Raw genomic sequence first — 18,202 nt, forward strand, 5'->3', positions numbered from 1 at the left:
AACAAAGCCTAGTTCGAAAATGATATCAACCAAGGAAGAGGCTCCACTCTGGTAGTGGTGAATGGTAGGTGTATGTTAATAATAGTAGATGTGATGTGTTTTACTCTTCTTAATGGACAGTAATTTCACATGTAGAAAAAATTGCTTGTAATCTAGAATCCAGACTAGTGTTTCTCAATCTGTGGTTCATAAACTGGCAGCGGTCCCTGAGGTGTTCCAGGGTGATTTAGTAAGTTCTCGTGCTAGTTTCAAATAAGTAACCAAAGCCTGCTGGTCCTGGATAAAAAACAGTTAAGAAACACTGTCCTTTATTGGTTATTATTGGTACAATTGTGTGTCTGATAGAGTTATTTTGTATGAGTCCCAAAGCACACTGATCGGATTTTCCCAATCGTTGACGTCTCCCTACAGCTTCCATGTCCTCCAGCTACTGCGGCAATGCTGACCCCCTTTCACCCAGCCGTCAAGAAGCCGTGCCCATCTGGCGTTTTCGCCCACTACCTTCTGTGATGGTCAGCATCTTCACCAGCATCTCCACCACCCTGCTGTGTGTTGTCATCTTCTAATCTGGGGAATTCTGATTGTGCTACTAATAAAGAGATGGTGCTCTCGGCACAGAAACTGGGATGCATCAGGACTCTAACACTACAGGCATATGGTTCATGTCTGTTCAGCAGCATTATTAGCTCTTGTTGTGTTACTTTGGTTTTGGATTAAAAAAATATTAACAAAGTGGATGCCATGTCTTTGCTCCGGCCAACCGCTACGCCACGCCCACTGACGTTAGTTTCTTCTCCACAATGAATCTGGATCTGAGTACACCCCCTACGAATTCTAGAATGGAAATCCATTCTAGACCATCTGATAGGTCCTAAAAAACGATGGGTTGGGCCAGAGTTAGAACACATGTGAGTAAAGCACCGTTTTGAAAATTCATAATTGGCTTTGATACTCTGATTGGTTAGAGATTATCCTATCGCTGATGACTTTGTTTTGTACAACACCTCTCATTTTGACATCATCACAAATTACTTCAATGATGGCAGTCTCAGACTGAAGTATGTAGCGAATGATACAGCAGCAGAATAATTCAGTTTGAGTCATCAGGCAAGCAGGTTACATCTTTTGAGGGAGAAAACAGTCTTGTTAGTTAAAAATCTAATTGATTACTTGTTAATAACCTTATATGAATACACTCTTCTGAGGAATGGTATAAAACCTTTGTTTCTTTCTGCCTTCTGTTTTGTTATGGCTTGACACTAGAGGGCTTTCTCTCCTCAATAACTGAGTGAACTGGCAGCCAGAGTGTTGCTGGCTTCAATATCCCATGAGCTACTTTCCACTGTTGTGCCCTTCAGCAAGGCCCTTTTACCCTAGATCTCCAGGGGCTGCTCCCAGCCTGTGATGTGTGTCAAGTTGGGTAATGTAACAGCAAAAAGATAAATAAAGGTAGTATTGAAAAGTGAAAATGATCCAGTGGTCATATGGTGATATTACAGGAAATGGCACCCTGCTGAATGACAGAATTAGTTGAATATTAATCATTTCCCAAGAGAAAGTGCAGTACTTTTGTAGGCTACGACAATACACCCATTGACGCTATGATAAGATGATTACACATATCTCAAAAATAGAATTCAATTAAGGATTGTTGTTTAGATTGTGTATAATGTTCAGTACTGATGGTTGAGGAGGGAGTGGTTGTTGAGAAGTGGCTTTAATGCCACTTCCTCTGTCTTTAAAAGTCATAACGACAGAGAGACAGCAGTACCCAGGGGTTAAGTGATGGATATGTTACTGCGCTGGTATCTACTGTTGATCTGTCTCAGTGCATCAACCACAGCAGCAGGTAATAAGACAAACTGTGTTTTTTCTCACATAATTGAATGTAGAATCACCGGTTTGGGCTCTGTTAAGCCTTTTTGCACCAGGAGCAAAGTTTACACTATGTGCAAAGTTTGCACCTGTTTTTTCAGATGGGTATTAAACATTTGGAGACTAAAATGACATAGTAGGGTATAGTGCCCTACTATGTATGTAGATATATATGTAGATAAAATACAATTTGAGCTTTGTTTTTGGTGTTTAACCCTTTCTGGGGGGAAAACGGGTTCAGCCTTTCAGCTATGATGTTTTGTTTTGAGTAGCAAAATCTTAATCTATGTATTACACTGCATCTCCGAATCATGGTTTACCTTTTCGTTCACCTCTTTTCTATAGAAACTATCCTCTGGGTGAATACAGGGGCGCAGTTTACCATGAATTGCTCCACCACTCTAAAAGACCAGGATGGAATGTACCTGTATGTTGGGCTGGACAGGGACAGGGAGGTGTTGTATTACCACCAACGTGACTCCAAGATGACCACCAGGAAAGGCTACTGGGACAGAGTGAAGACTGAGGGACCTATGGACCAACTGACCATCACCATCATTAACCTGACCATAGAGGACACAGGAGTCTACTGGTGTGTTTACAAAAAAGTCAACAAATCCACGTTTGAAAATGTTATCAACCAAGGCAGAGGCTCTACTCTGGTTGTGGTGAATGGTAGGTGTATGTTTACACTTTTGATGTGATGTGTTTTACTCTTACATTTTAGTCATTTAGCAGACGCTCTTATCCAGAGCAATTAGGGTTAAGTGCCTTGCTCAAGGGCACATCAACAGATTTTTTACCTAGTCAGCTCGGGGATTAGAACCAGTGACCTTTCGGTTACTGGCACAATGCTCTTAACCACTAAGCTACCTGCCTCTTCTAAATGGACAGTCAATTTCACATGCTGACAAAAATAGTGTAATCTAGAATCCAGACTAGTGTTGATCAATCTGTGGTTCATGGACTGGCAGCGGTCCCTGAGGTATTCCAGACCTATTTAGTTAGCTCTCAAGTGTTAGTTTCAATCTAAACAACCATAGCCTGCTAGTCCAGATACAAATGAGCTGAGAAACACTGTTCTTCAGTGGCTTTTCTTTTGTAAAATTCTGTCTCTGATAGTTATTCTGTGTGAGTGCTGCAGCATACTGATTAGATTTCCCCATTTGGTAATGTCTTACATAGACAATGCCCTACAGCTGCCATGCCCTACAGCTACTGCGGTAACGCTGACCCCCTTTCACCCAGCCGACGAGAAGCCGTGCTTATCTGGCTGGGTAAACATCATTATCATCACCAGCATCTTGACCATCCTGCTGTGTGCTGTCATCTTCCTCATCTGGGTCGCTCCACAGGTGAGTGTGCTGAAGGTTGCCCGGGTGATGGGTCAATCACATGTATCTGTCTAACTCTTTCAAAACATTGTCCTTTATTAACAAGTTGTCCTAGTCCTACTAAACACTTTGGGAGCATAATAACACTATGCAGATCTACATTTTGTTCTAAACTCTGTCAAAACACAATGTCCTTTCAATGCCAGTCATCGTAGTGACTGAAATGGACAAAGGGCAATTCAGATGCATTATTTTTGAAATCAATGTCCAAGAATAATTAAAGTGGTTGAATTAGTAAAAATTATTGATTGATTGTAGTGCATTAGAAGATATGAATGAAGCAACATTCCTGTTTCACAGGTGAAGAGGTGCTGTAACCAGGGAGGATACACACCCCAGGTCTTTCCTGACTCGATCTATGTAGACATGCGCAAGAATCGCTTTCCTCCACCAGCCACACAGCAGGTAGAATCAGACCCCTATTCTGTGTCTACCAAAGGAGGACGTAGGACTACTGAGTAGCATCTTCAAATGCTTTCTCTGAATATTGCTTCTTTGCTTTCTCAGAATTGAAAAGCCTGTCTAGCTATATTTCACAATTCTATCCTCGGCGCAATACTTAGTGGTTGTATGGTTGTTTGTGTGTGCGTGCGTGTGTGTCGCCACACCGTGCATGCGTGTTTTTAATTAAAATTTCTATGGAAAGTCTTCGTCTTACAATTTTTTTCAATAACAGTACATCAGGTCATAAGATTTATATTGGTTTCAGCTCTAAACAATGCTGTAGGCTGTAGTGTTTTTAGGTCACTGGACGACTCAACTACAGTACTTTCCGTCCAACCACTCAGGAAGCTGTTTCTGTGCATGGTGTCTGCCACAGTGTCAAAAGAGCGTCAAAGTAAAAACAAGGACATAAGCCATTTTTACATACTGTATTATTTTAGTTGAAAGAGTAGCTTTAACCAAATCAATTATGTTTGTTACTATTGGTCTGAGTACATTGTTTTCATACTGATGCGGAGTAATGAGTGCGTCTGGTGGTTGGAAAAACAATGATTCATTTTTACCAAGTGATGTAGTATTCGTCTTACTCTACAAGTCACTATTTTACATTTTAGTCATTTAGCACTCTCACTTATCCAGAGCGACTTACAGTTAGTGCATACATTTTTCATACTGGCCCCCCGTGGGAATCAAACCCACGACCCTGGCATTGCAAGCGCCATGCTCTACCAACTGAGCTACAGGAGGCCTTCCTAACAGGTATTTTCACTTTGAATACCTGTTAATGTGTAAGGTATTTTTTTGAGGGAGACAAATATAATTCTCACTGTTTACTGCCTTTTAATCAAAATTGTAATAGATAATTTATAAAGTCATGTGATATTCAACATGTGTATTTATGTTGTATATATGTATGTGGTACACATTGGTGATGTTCAGTTATATGGCTTACTTATAATATATTATATGTTTCTATCTTATCACTTTTAAGCTACTCTTGTCAATAAATAGTTTCAATATACATGAGCAACATGATTAAGTTGTTTTTGACATACTATATTCTACAATCATAACCATAAGTCAAGTACTCTATAAGTGTCACACAGACACTTACCCTGTAAACCAGACCTCAGTGTGCTGCTGGTGACAGTGGCTTCTAATGTGGTGGCAGCAGACACATGCGAAACCATACCCAACACCCTAGGGGAACATATGTGCTTCTCTTTAACACGCCTATCATTTTCAGAAACCAACCACAGTGAGTGACCAAACACACAGAGCATATGAATATGGAGCGCAGGCTGTACCCCTATTCTCACACACTACTAGTTATTTATTTTGGAGAGACACGTTGAGAGAGAAGTGTGTCTTAAAAGTAAAACTTTTTCTGAATGTATAAATCGTATTCTGAGGTGGTATTGTGTCTTCTAAAACGGGTTGGTCAAAACAAGCATTGTGATTGGTTGACACCCGCTCTAAGCCATACTAAAGAACCGGTTTAGCACGGTGAGACCTATGACGCAAAAATTGGCATCTTGTTTTCTGTTCCATCTGAGAAATCCCTGCACATCCACTGTCCCATCAGCCCAGCCAGCCAATTAATTAACTTGATCGCCACTGTAAAAAGCATCTAGACATTATTTCTCCTTGCTTATAGCCTAACATCTGGTTTGCAACAACGGGGGGGTGTACAAACGTTGCTGTCTGTCTCTCGACATTTGCAAAATTCGTTCTCCACTGTCCTATTTGATTTGATTTATTAGGATCCCCTTTAGCTGAATCCAACGGCGACAGCTACTTTTACTCGGGTCCGACAGATAACGAAAAATACATTACAGACAAAATACTTTACAATTTACATACATTTAAAAACATTAACGTGGTGTGTGTGTGCATCTATCAGTTATGTCAGTACATACACACAACTAGTAGGTCACATCGGGGAGAGGCATTGTGCTATGAGGTGTTGCTTTATTCGTTTTTTGCTGTTCACTTGCGCTATATAAGATGGAAGGGAGTTCCATGCACTCATGGCTCTGTATAATACTGTACGTTTCCATGTTCTGGACCTGGGGACTGTGAAAAGACCCCTGGTGGCATGTCTGTTGGGGTAAGTGTGTGTTTGTGCTGTGTGTAAGTTGACTATGCAAACAATTTGGAATTTCCAACATTGTTTCTTCTAAAAACAAGAAGTGATGCAGTCAGTGTTTCCTCAACTCATAGCCAAGAGAGACTGGCATGCATAGTATTAGTAAACTCAGCAAAAAAAGAAATATCCCTTTTTCAGGACCCTGTCTTTCAAAGATAATTCGTAAAAAGTCCAAATAGCTTCACAGATCTTCATTGTAAAGGGTTTAAACACTGTTTCCCATTACATCATTTTCTGGAATTTTCCAAGCTGTTTAAAGGCACAGTCAACTTAGTATATGTAAACTTCTGACCCACTGGAATTGTGATACAGTGAATTATAAGTGAAATAATCTGTCTGTAAACAATTGTTGGAAAAATTACTTGTGTCATGCACAAAGTAGATGTCCTAACCGACTTGCCAAAACTATAGTTTGTTAACAAGAAATTTGTGGAGTGGTTGAAAAACAAGTTTTTTATGACTCCAACCAAAGTGTATGTAAACTTCCGACTTCAACTGTATATAAACTGAGCAAAAAAAGAAACGTCCCTTTTTCAGGACCCTGTCTTTCAAAGATAATTAGTAAAAATTCAAATAACTTCACAGATCTTCATTGTAATGGGTTTAAACACTGTTTCCCATGCTTGTTCAATGAACTATAAACAATTAATGCACCTGTGGAACGGTCGTTAAGACACTAACAGCTTACCGATGGTAGGCAACTAAGGTCACAGTTATGAAAACTTAGGACACTAAAGAGGCCTTTCTACTGGCTCTGAAAAACACCAAAAGAAAGATGCCCAGGGTCCCTGCTCATCTGCGTGAACGTGCCTTAGGCATGCTGCAAGGAGGCATGAGGACTGCAGATGTGGCCAGGGCAATAAATTGCAATGTCAATACTGTGAGACGCCTAAGACAGCGCTACAGGGAGACAGGACGGACAGCTGATTGTCCTCGCAGTGGCAGACCACGTGTAACAACACCTGCACAGGATCGGTACATCCGAACATCACACCTGCGGGACAGGTACAGGATGGCAACAACAACTGCCCGAGTTACACCAGGAACGCACAATCCCTCCATCAGTGCTCAGACTGTCCGCAATAGGCTGAGAGAGGCTGGACTGAGGGCTTGTAGGCCTGTTGTAAGGCAGGTCCTCACCAGACATCACCGGCAACAACGTCGCCTATGGGCACAAACTCACCGTCGCTGGACCAGACAGGACTGGCAAAAAGTGCTCTTCACTGACGAGTCGCGGTTTTGTCTCACCAGGGGTGATGGTCGGATTCGCGTTTATCGTCGAGGGAATGAGCGTTACACCGAGGCCTGTACTCTGGAGTGGGATCGATTTGGAGGTGGACGGTCCGTCATGGTCTGGGGCGGTGTGTCACAGCATCATCGGACTGAGCTTGTTGTCATTGCAGGCAATCTCAACGCTGTGCGTTACAGGGAAGACATCCTCCTACCTCATGTGGTACCCTTCCTGCAGGTGTGGTGGCCGAACAATGCTGCGATGATGTGTTGATAAGAAATCCGCTGACACTGTACTTGATTATAATGGTTTATTATATCAAAGATTTCAGCATCAATTTACAGACTTCTGCAGAATCTGGAGAGCAACAAACCCAATCTCAAATATGATCACTCTCCCCTTCCTTTGTTCAAACATGGTATATATCCTATGTAACATAAGATGGCGTGTTGCTCTCCATGTTTTATTTTTAATAGATTTGTAAAAAAAAATTAAAAGGCTGTAACATAACAAAATGTGGAAAAAGTAACGGGGTCTGAATACTTTCCGAATGCACTGTGTATATATAGATTTTTATTTTTTCTCAGAAAACGTAGGGGGCCAAATAAAACCACCCGCAGGCCAAATTCGTCCCGCGGGCCTCCAGTATGGGAACCGTGCCCTAGACCCACTCCAGTTTGCATACCACCCCAACAGATCTACAGATTACAAGTTCAGGACACTTGGATTGAACAACTCCCTCTGCAACTGGATCCTGGACTTCCTGATGGGCTGACCCCAGGTGGTGAGAGTAGGCAACAACACCTCGGCCACGCTGGCCCTCAACACAAATGTTATTCTGCAAAAAAATAATATTTTTTAAAATAATATTTTAATTTATTTGAACCATGAAGTATCAATTTAGTTGAACATCTTTTCGGAAAGTGATTAGCTGAATTAAAAGTGACAGAGTCACATATATTACTTCCCAACAAAAATAAAAAATATATAATAATGCTCGCTTTTAGAAGGTATTTAAACCTTTCTGGGGTGCAGACGTTAAAGTTCAACTATGAAGTTTTGTTTTTAGTAAGAAATCTGTGTATTACATTGCACCGAATCATGGTTTCTGTTTCTTCCACCTCTTTTCTATAGAAACCATTCTCCGGGTGAAGACAGGGGAGCAGGTTACCATGAATTGCTCTACCTCCCTAAAAGACCAGGATTGAATGTACCTGTATGTTGGACTGGACAGGGACCGGGAGGTGCTGTATTATTACTAGCGTAAACCCCCAGGAAACGCTACTGGGACAGAGTGAAGACTGAGGGACCTGTGGACCAACTGACCATTACCATCACAGGTGTCTGCTGATGTGTTTACGCAAAAGTCAACAAAGCATAGTTCGAAAATGATATCAACCAAGGAAGAGGCTCCACTCTGGTAGTGGTGAATGGTAGGTGTATGTTAATAATAGTAGATGTGATGTGTTTTACTCTTCTTAATGGACAGTAATTTCACATGTAGAAAAAATTGCTTGTAATCTAGAATCCAGACTAGTGTTTCTCAATCTGTGGTTCATAAACTGGCAGCGGTCCCTGAGGTGTTCCAGGGTGATTTAGTAAGTTCTCGTGCTAGTTTCAAATAAGTAACCAAAGCCTGCTGGTCCTGGATAAAAAACAGTTAAGAAACACTGTCCTTTATTGGTTATTATTGGTACAATTGTGTGTCTGATAGAGTTATTTTGTATGAGTCCCAAAGCACACTGATCGGATTTTCCCAATCGTTGACGTCTCCCTACAGCTTCCATGTCCTCCAGCTACTGCGGAAATGCTGACCCCCTTTCACCCAGCCGTCAAGAAGCCGTGCCCATCTGGCGTTTTCGCCCACTACCTTCTGTGATGGTCAGCATCTTCACCAGCATCTCCACCACCCTGCTGTGTGTTGTCATCTTCTAATCTGGGGAATTCTGATTGTGCTACTAATAAAGAGATGGTGCTCTCGGCACAGAAACTGGGATGCATCAGGACTCTAACACTACAGGCATATGGTTAATGTCTGTTCAGCAGCATTATTAGCTCTTGTTGTGTTACTTTGGTTTTGGATTTAAAAAATATTAACAAAGTGGATGCCATGTCTTTGCTCCGGCCAACCGCTACGCCACGCCCACTGACGTTAGTTTCTTCTCCACAATGAATCTGGATCTGAGTACACCCCCTACGAATTCTAGAATGGAAATCCATTCTAGACCATCTGATAGGTCCTAAAAAACGATGGGTTGGGCCAGAGTTAGAACACATGTGAGTAAAGCACCGTTTTGAAAATTCATAATTGGCTTTGATACTCTGATTGGTTAGAGATTATCCTATCGCTGATGACTTTGTTTTGTACAACACCTCTCATTTTGACATCATCACAAATTACTTCAATGATGGCAGTCTCAGACTGAAGTATGTAGCGAATGATACAGCAGCAGAATAATTCAGTTTGAGTCATCAGGCAAGCAGGTTACATCTTTTGAGGGAGAAAACAGTCTTGTTAGTTAAAATCTAATTGATTACTTGTTAATAACCTTATATGAATACACTCTTCTGAGGAATGGTATAAAACCTTTGTTTCTTTCTGCCTTCTGTTTTGTTATGGCTTGACACTAGAGGGCTTTCTCTCCTCAATAACTGAGTGAACTGGCAGCCAGAGTGTTGCTGGCTTCAATATCCCATGAGCTACTTTCCACTGTTGTGCCCTTCAGCAAGGCCCTTTTACCCTAGATCTCCAGGGGCTGCTCCCAGCCTGTGATGTGTGTCAAGTTGGGTAATGTAACAGCAAAAAGATAAATAAAGGTAGTATTGAAAAGTGAAAATGATCCAGTGGTCATATGGTGATATTACAGGAAATGGCACCCTGCTTAATGACAGAATGAGTTGAATATTAATCATTTCCCAAGACAAAGTGCAGTACTTTTGTAGGCTACGACAATACACCCATTGACGCTATGATAAGATGATTACACATATCTCAAAAATAGAATTCAATTAAGGATTGTTGTTTAGATTGTGTATAATGTTCAGTACTGATGGTTGAGGAGGGAGTGGTTGTTGAGAAGTGGCTTTGATGCCACTTCCTCTGTCTTTAAAAGTCATAACGACAGAGAGACAGCAGTACCCAGGGGTTAAGTGATGGATATGTTACTGCGCTGGTATCTACTGTTGATCTGTCTCAGTGCATCAACCACAGCAGCAGGTAATAAGACAAACTGTGTTTTTTCTCACATAATTGAATGTAGAATCACCGGTTTGGGCTCTGTTAAACCTTTTTGCACCAGGAGCAAAGTTTACACTATGTGCAAAGTTTGCACCTGTTTTTTCAGATGGGTATTAAACATTTGGAGACTAAAATGACATAGTAGGGTATAGTGCCCTACTATGTATGTAGATATATATGTAGATAAAATACAATTTGAGCTTTGTTTTTGGTGTTTAACCCTTTCTGGGGGGAAAACGGGTTCAGCCTTTCAGCTATGATGTTTTGTTTTGAGTAGCAAAATCTTAATCTATGTATTACACTGCATCTCCGAATCATGGTTTACCTTTTCGTTCACCTCTTTTCTATAGAAACTATCCTCTGGGTGAATACAGGGGCGCAGTTTACCATGAATTGCTCCACCACTCTAAAAGACCAGGATGGAATGTACCTGTATGTTGGGCTGGACAGGGACAGGGAGGTGTTGTATTACCACCAACGTGACTCCAAGATGACCACCAGGAAAGGCTACTGGGACAGAGTGAAGACTGAGGGACCTATGGACCAACTGACCATCACCATCATTAACCTGACCATAGAGGACACAGGAGTCTACTGGTGTGTTTACAAAAAAGTCAACAAATCCACGTTTGAAAATGTTATCAACCAAGGCAGAGGCTCTACTCTGGTTGTGGTGAATGGTAGGTGTATGTTTACACTTTTGATGTGATGTGTTTTACTCTTACATTTTAGTCATTTAGCAGACGCTCTTATCCAGAGCAATTAGGGTTAAGTGCCTTGCTCAAGGGCACATTGACAGATTTTTTACCTAGTCGGCTCAGGGATTAGAACCAGTGACCTTTCGGTTACTGGCACAATGCTCTTAACCACTAAGCTACCTGCCTCTTCTAAATGGACAGTCAATTTCACATGCTGACAAAAATAGTGTAATCTAGAATCCAGACTAGTGTTGATCAATCTGTGGTTCATGGACTGGCAGCGGTCCCTGAGGTATTCCAGACCTATTTAGTTAGCTCTCAAGTGTTAGTTTCAATCTAAACAACCATAGCCTGCTAGTCCAGATACAAATAAGCCGAGAAACACTGTTCTTCAGTGGCTTTTCTTTTGTAAAATTCTGTCTCTGATAGTTATTCTGTGTGAGTGCTGCAGCATACTGATTAGATTTCCCCATTTGGTAATGTCTTACATAGACAATGCCCTACAGCTGCCATGCCCTACAGCTACTGCGGTAACGCTGACCCCCTTTCACCCAGCCGACGAGAAGCCGTGCTTATCTGGCTGGGTAAACATCATTATCATCACCAGCATCTTGACCATCCTGCTGTGTGCTGTCATCTTCCTCATCTGGGTCGCTCCACAGGTGAGTGTGCTGAAGGTTGCCCGGGTGATGGGTCAATCACATGTATCTGTCTAACTCTTTCAAAACATTGTCCTTTATTAACAAGTTGTCCTAGTCCTACTAAACACTTTGGGAGCATAATAACAGTATGCAGATCTACATTTTGTTCTAAACTCTGTCAAAACACAATGTCCTTTCAATGCCAGTCATCGTAGTGACTGAAATGGACAAAGGGCAATTCAGATGCATTATTTTTGAAATCAATGTCCAAGAATAATTAAAGTGGTTGAATTAGTAAAAATTATTGATTGATTGTAGCGCATTAGAAGATATGAATGAAGCAACATTCCTGTTTCACAGGTGAAGAGGTGCTGTAACCAGGGAGGATACACACCCCAGGTCTTTCCTGACTCGATCTATGTAGACATGCGCAAGAATCGCTTTCCTCCACCAGCCACACAGCAGGTAGAATCAGACCCCTATTCTGTGTCTACCAAAGGAGGACGTAGGACTACTGAGTAGCATCTTCAAATGCTTTCTCTGAATATTGCTTCTTTGCTTTCTCAGAATTGAAAAGCCTATCTAGCTATATTTCACAATTCTATCCTCTGCGCAATACTTAGTGGTTGTATGGTTGTTTGTGTGTGCGTGCGTGTGTGTCGCCACACCGTGCATGCGTGTTTTTAATAAAAATTTCTATGGAAAGTCTTCGTCTTACAATTTTTTTCAATAACAGTACATCAGGTCATAAGATTTATATTGGTTTCAGCTCTAAACAATGCTGTAGGCTGTAGTGTTTTTAGGTCACTGGAAGACTCAACTACAGTACTTTCCGTCCAACCACTCAGGAAGCTGTTTCTGTGCATGGTGTCTGCCACAGTGTCAAAAGAGCGTCAAAGTAAAAACAAGGACATAAGCCATTTTTACATACTGTATTATTTTAGTTGAAAGAGTAGCTTTAACCAAATCAATTATGTTTGTTACTATTGGTCTGAGTACATTGTTTTCATACTGATGCGGAGTAATGAGTGCGTCTTGTGGTTGGAAAAACAATGATTCATTTTTACCAAGTGATGTAGTATTCGTCTTACTCTACAAGTCACTGTTTTACATTTTAGTCATTTAGCACTCTCACTTATCCAGAGCGACTTACAGTTAGTGCATACATTTTTCATACTGGCCCCCCGTGGGAATCGAACCCACGACCCTGGCATTGCAAGCGCCATGCTCTACCAACTGAGCTACAGGAGGCCTTCCTAACAGGTATTTTCACTTTGAATACCTGTTAATGTGTAAGGTATTTTTTTGAGGGAGGCAAATATAATTCTCACTGTTTACTGCCTTTTAATCAAAATTGTAATAGATAATTTATAAAGTCATGTGATATTCAACATGTGTATTTATGTTGTATATATGTATGTGGTACACATTGGTGATGTTCAGTTATATGGCTTACTTATAATATATTATATGTTTCTATCTAATCACTTTTAAGCTACTCTTGTCAATAAATAGTTTCAATATACATGAGCAACATGATTAAGTTGTTTTTGACATACTATATTCTACAATCATAACCATAAGTCAAGTACTCTATAAGTGTCACACAGACACTTACCCTGTAAACCAGACCTCAGTGTGCTGCTGGTGACAGTGGCTTCTGATGTGGTGGCAGCAGACACATGCGAAACCATACCCAACACCCTAGGGGAACATATGTGCTTCTCTTTAACACGCCTATCATTTTCAGAAACCAACCACAGTGAGTGACCAAACACACAGAGCATATGAATATGGAGCGCAGGCTGTACCCCTATTCTCACACACTCTACTAGTTATTTATTTTGGAGAGACACGTTGAGAGAGAAGTGTGTCTTAAAAGTAAAACTTTTTCTGAATGTATAAATCGTATTCTTAATCAGAATACTTAAGGCTGAGGTGGTATTGTGTCTTCTAAAACGGGTTGGTCAAAACAAGCATTGTGATTGGTTGACACCCGCTCTAAGCCATACTAAAGAACCGGTTTAGCACGGTGAGACCTATGACGCAAAAATGGGCATCTTGTTTTCTGTTCCATCTGAGAAATCCCTGCACATCCACTGTCCCATCAGCCCAGCCAGCCAATTAATTAACTTGATCGCCACTGTAAAAAGCATCTAGACATTATTTCTCCTTGCCTATAGCCTAACATTTGGTTTGCAACAACGGGGGGGGGGGTGTACGAACGTTGCTGTCTGTCTCTCGACATTTGCAAAATTGTTTTAATATTGAAATTCGTTCTCCACTGTCCTATTTGATTTGATTTATTAGGATCCCCTTTAGCTGAATCCAACGGCGACAGCTACTTTTACTCGGGTCCGACAGATAACGAAAAATACATTACAGACAAAATACTTTACAATTTACATACATTTAAAAACATTAACGTGGTGTGTGTGTGCATCTATCAGTTATGTCAGTACATACACACAACTAGTAGGTCACATCGGGGAGAGGCATTGTGCTGTGAGGTGTTGCTTTATTCGTTTTTTGCTGTTCACTTGCGCTTTATAAGATGGAAGGGAGTTCCATGCACTCATGGCTCTGTATAATACTGTACGTTTCCATGTTCTGGACCTGGGGACTGTGAAAAGACCCCTGGTGGCATGTCTGTTGGGGTAAGTGTGTGTTTGTGCTGTGTGTAAGTTGACTATGCAAACAATTTGGAATTTCCAACATTGTTTCTTCTAAAAACAAGAAGTGATGCAGTCAGTGTTTCCTCAACTCATAGCCAAGAGAGACTGGCATGCATAGTATTAGTAAACTCAGCAAAAAAAGAAATATCCCTTTTTCAGGACCCTGTCTTTCAAAGATAATTCGTAAAAAGTCCAAATAGCTTCACAGATCTTCATTGTAAAGGGTTTAAACACTGTTTCCCATTACATAATTTTCTGGAATTTTCCAAGCTGTTTAAAGGCACAGTCAACTTAGTATATGTAAACTTCTGACCCACTGGAATTGTGATACAGTGAATTATAAGTGAAATAATCTGTCTGTAAACAATTGTTGGAAAAATTACTTGTGTAATGCACAAAGTAGATGTCCTAACTGACTTGCCAAAACTATAGTTTGTTAACAAGAAATTTGTGGAGTGGTTGAAAAACAAGTTTTTTATGACTCCAACCAAAGTGTATGTAAACTTCCGACTTCAACTGTATATAAACTGAGCAAAAAAAGAAACGTCCCTTTTTCAGGACCCTGTCTTTCAAAGATAATTAGTAAAAATTCAAATAACTTCACAGATCTTCATTGTAATGGGTTTAAACACTGTTTCCCATGCTTGTTCAATGAACTATAAACAATTAATGCACCTGTGGAACGGTCGTTAAGACACTAACAGCTTACCGATGGTAGGCAACTAAGGTCACAGTTATGAAAACTTAGGACACTAAAGAGGCCTTTCTACTGGCTCTGAAAAACACCAAAAGAAAGATGCCCAGGGTCCCTGCTCATCTGCGTGAACGTGCCTTAGGCATGCTGCAAGGAGGCATGAGGACTGCAGATGTGGCCAGGGCAATAAATTGCAATGTCAATACTGTGAGACGCCTAAGACAGCGCTACAGGGAGACAGGACGGACAGCTGATTGTCCTCGCAGTGGCAGACCACGTGTAACAACACCTGCACAGGATCGGTACATCCGAACATCACACCTGCGGGACAGGTACAGGATGGCAACAACAACTGCCCGAGTTACACCAGGAACGCACAATCCCTCCATCAGTGCTCAGACTGTCCGCAATAGGCTGAGAGAGGCTGGACTGAGGGCTTGTAGGCCTGTTGTAAGGCAGGTCCTCACCAGACATCACCGGCAACAACGTCGCCTATGGGCACAAACCCACCGTCGCTGGACCAGACAGGACTGGCAAAAAGTGCTCTTCACTGACGAGTCGCGGTTTTGTCTCACCAGGGGTGATGGTCGGATTCGCGTTTATCGTCGAGGGAATGAGCGTTACACCGAGGCCTGTACTCTGGAGTGGGATCGATTTGGAGGTGGACGGTCCGTCATGGTCTGGGGCGGTGTGTCACAGCATCATCGGACTGAGCTTGTTGTCATTGCAGGCAATCTCAACGCTGTGTGTTACAGGGAAGACATCCTCCTCCCTCATGTGGTACCCTTCCTGCAGGTGTGGTGGCCGAACAATGCTGCGATGATGTGTTGATAAGAAATCCGCTGACACTGTACTTGATTATAATGGTTTATTATATCAAAGATTTCAGCATCAATTTACAGACTTCTGCAGAATCTGGAGAGCAACAAACCCAATCTCAAATATGATCACTCTCCCCTTCCTTTGTTCAAACATGGTATATATCCTATGTAACATAAGATGGCGTGTTTTGAATAGACCAATCCCTGTCCTCCACATATCCCAATGTCCTCTGTCTTAGGGGGCCCCTATAGTAACACTTTCCAGATGTTTCAGCAAAGCAGAGCAAAGTTCATCTAACCAACAATATGAAAACCTCAGATACTACACAGGCTCATCCTGACATGACCCTCCAGCATGACAATGCCAACAGCCATACTGCTCGTTCTGTGCGTGATTTCCTGCAAGACAGGAATGTCAGTGTTCTGCCATGGCCAGCGAAGAGCCCGGATCTCAATCCCATTGAGCACATCTGGGACCTGTTGAATCGGAGGGTGAGGGCTAGGGCCATTCCCTCCAGAAATGTCCAGGAACTTGCAGGTGCCTTGGTGGAAGAGTGGGGTAACTCACAGCAAGAATCTCACAGCAAGAACGGGCAAATCTGGTGCAGTCCATGAGGAGGAGATGCACTGCAGTACTTAATGCAGCTGGTGGCCACACCAGATACTGACTGTTACTTTTGATTTTGACCCCCCCTTTGTTCAGGGACACATTATTCCATTTCTGTTAGTCACATGTCTGTGAAACTTGTTCATTTTATGTCTCAGTTGTTGAATCTTGTTATGTTCATACAAATATTTACACATGTTAAGTTTGCTGAAAATAAACGCAGTTGACAGTGACAGGACGTTTATTTTTTGGCTGAGTTTATTAACCCTCTATTTACAATGAAGTGCAAAACGTGATGCTCTGTTCTGGGCCATCTGCAGCTTAACTAGGTCTTTCTTTGTAGCACTTGACCATATGACTGGACAATAATCAAGATAAGATAAAACTGGAGCATGCAGGACTTGCTCTGTGGAGTGTGGTGTCAAAAACGCAAAGCATCTCTTTATTACAGACAGAACTCTCCCCATCTTTTCAACCATTGAATCTACACTGAACAAAAATATAAATGCAACATGTAAAGTGTTGGTCCCATGAAACATGAGCTGAAATAAAAGATCACAGAAATGTTCCATATGCACAAAAAGCTTATTTCTCTCAAATGCATATCTGTATCCCCATTCATGTGAAATCCATAGATTAGGGCCCAATTAATTTATTTCAATTGACAGAATTCCTTATATGAACTGCAACTCAGTAAAATCTTTGAAATTGTTTTTGTTCAGTAAATATGGCTTGACCATGACAGTTTATAATGTAAGGTAACACCAAGTAATTTAACCTCCTCAACTTGTTCAACAGCCACACCATTCATTACCAGATTCAGCTGAGGTCTAGAACTTAGGGAATGATTTGTACCAAATACAATGCTCTTAGGTTTTAGAGATGTTCAGGACTAGTTTATTACTGGCCACCCATTCCAAAACAGACTGCAACTCTTTGTTAAGGGTTTCAGTGACTTCATTAGCTGTGGTTGCTGATGTGTATATGGTTGAATCATCAGCATACATGGACACGCATGCTTTGTTTTAATGCCAGTGGCAGGTCATTGGTAAAAATAGAAAAGAGGGCCTAGAGAGCTGCCCTGCGGTACACCACACTTGACATGTTTGACATTAGAGAAGCTTCCGTTAAAGAAAACCCTATGAGTTCTATTAGATAGCTCTGAATCCACAATACGGCAGAGGTTGAAAAGCCATAACACATACGTTTTCCCTATACAACAGGTTATGGTCAATAATATCAAAGGCTGCACTGAAATCTAACAGCACAGTTCCCACAATCTTATTATTATCAATTTCTTTCAACCAATCATCAGTCATTCGTGTCAGTGCAGTACATGTTAAGTGCCCTTCTCTATAAGCATGCTGAGAGTCTGGGATCACTGGGCGGTTGGCCGTCAAGTGGCCTTGGACTCAAACAAAGAACTGTCGAACCCAAGGAGGTTGAAGCTCTTCACTCCCTCTTTAAGCTTGGTTGTGGACAGCGTCGTTCTGATAGTTCTGATTGTTCTGATTGTGACATCATGTTGTAAAATTTCTCATAGCACGCGCATCTCTTTGTGTGGTTGGCTGAGCTCGTGCGGATGTCTCTCTCTCATACCCTCCCTAGACCTCGAAAAACATTTATGTGGGTGCGTGCATTTGCTACATCTGCCAATCCGGACTCGCACTTCAAAGTGCTGAGGGTTGATGTGAGGAGTTTTGTATGCGATTGCAAAGTCTTGGCGCTACTTTTT

The 18,202-nt window shown here is 41.5% G+C and overlaps 2 protein-coding genes across 2 annotated transcripts; both read left to right on the top strand.

Moving 5' to 3' along the window:
* The first annotated feature begins 1,762 nt into the window (after positions 1-1,762).
* On the top strand, positions 1,763-3,834 carry LOC123486129. Its single transcript, XM_045217344.1, has 4 exons — positions 1,763-1,849; positions 2,221-2,550; positions 3,061-3,230; positions 3,570-3,834. Exons 1-4 carry the CDS (start codon positions 1,786-1,788, stop codon positions 3,729-3,731), a joined length of 726 nt encoding a protein of 241 aa, XP_045073279.1. The 5' UTR covers positions 1,763-1,785; the 3' UTR covers positions 3,732-3,834.
* Positions 3,835-10,223: 6,389 nt separating this feature from the next.
* LOC121553984 lies at positions 10,224-12,240 on the top strand. The gene is made up of 4 exons (XM_041867400.2): positions 10,224-10,310; positions 10,682-11,011; positions 11,522-11,691; positions 12,031-12,240. Exons 1-4 carry the CDS (start codon positions 10,247-10,249, stop codon positions 12,190-12,192), a joined length of 726 nt encoding a protein of 241 aa, XP_041723334.2. The 5' UTR covers positions 10,224-10,246; the 3' UTR covers positions 12,193-12,240.
* The last annotated feature ends 5,962 nt before the right edge of the window (positions 12,241-18,202 follow it).

This window comes from Coregonus clupeaformis, unplaced genomic scaffold (assembly GCF_020615455.1).
Source record: "Coregonus clupeaformis isolate EN_2021a unplaced genomic scaffold, ASM2061545v1 scaf1019, whole genome shotgun sequence".
NCBI classification, from domain to species: domain Eukaryota; kingdom Metazoa; phylum Chordata; class Actinopteri; order Salmoniformes; family Salmonidae; genus Coregonus; species Coregonus clupeaformis.

Coding starts and splice junctions, on each gene's coding strand:
- LOC123486129 (XM_045217344.1), top strand. CDS start 1,786: ATGGATATGTTACTGCGCTGGTATCTACTGTTGATCTGTCTCAGTGCA. Junction 1,850..2,220: donor TGCATCAACCACAGCAGCAG/GTAATAAGACAA, acceptor TCTTTTCTATAG/AAACTATCCTCTGGGTGAAT. Junction 2,551..3,060: donor TACTCTGGTTGTGGTGAATG/GTAGGTGTATGT, acceptor TGTCTTACATAG/ACAATGCCCTACAGCTGCCA.
- LOC121553984 (XM_041867400.2), top strand. CDS start 10,247: ATGGATATGTTACTGCGCTGGTATCTACTGTTGATCTGTCTCAGTGCA. Junction 10,311..10,681: donor TGCATCAACCACAGCAGCAG/GTAATAAGACAA, acceptor TCTTTTCTATAG/AAACTATCCTCTGGGTGAAT. Junction 11,692..12,030: donor TCATCTGGGTCGCTCCACAG/GTGAGTGTGCTG, acceptor CCTGTTTCACAG/GTGAAGAGGTGCTGTAACCA.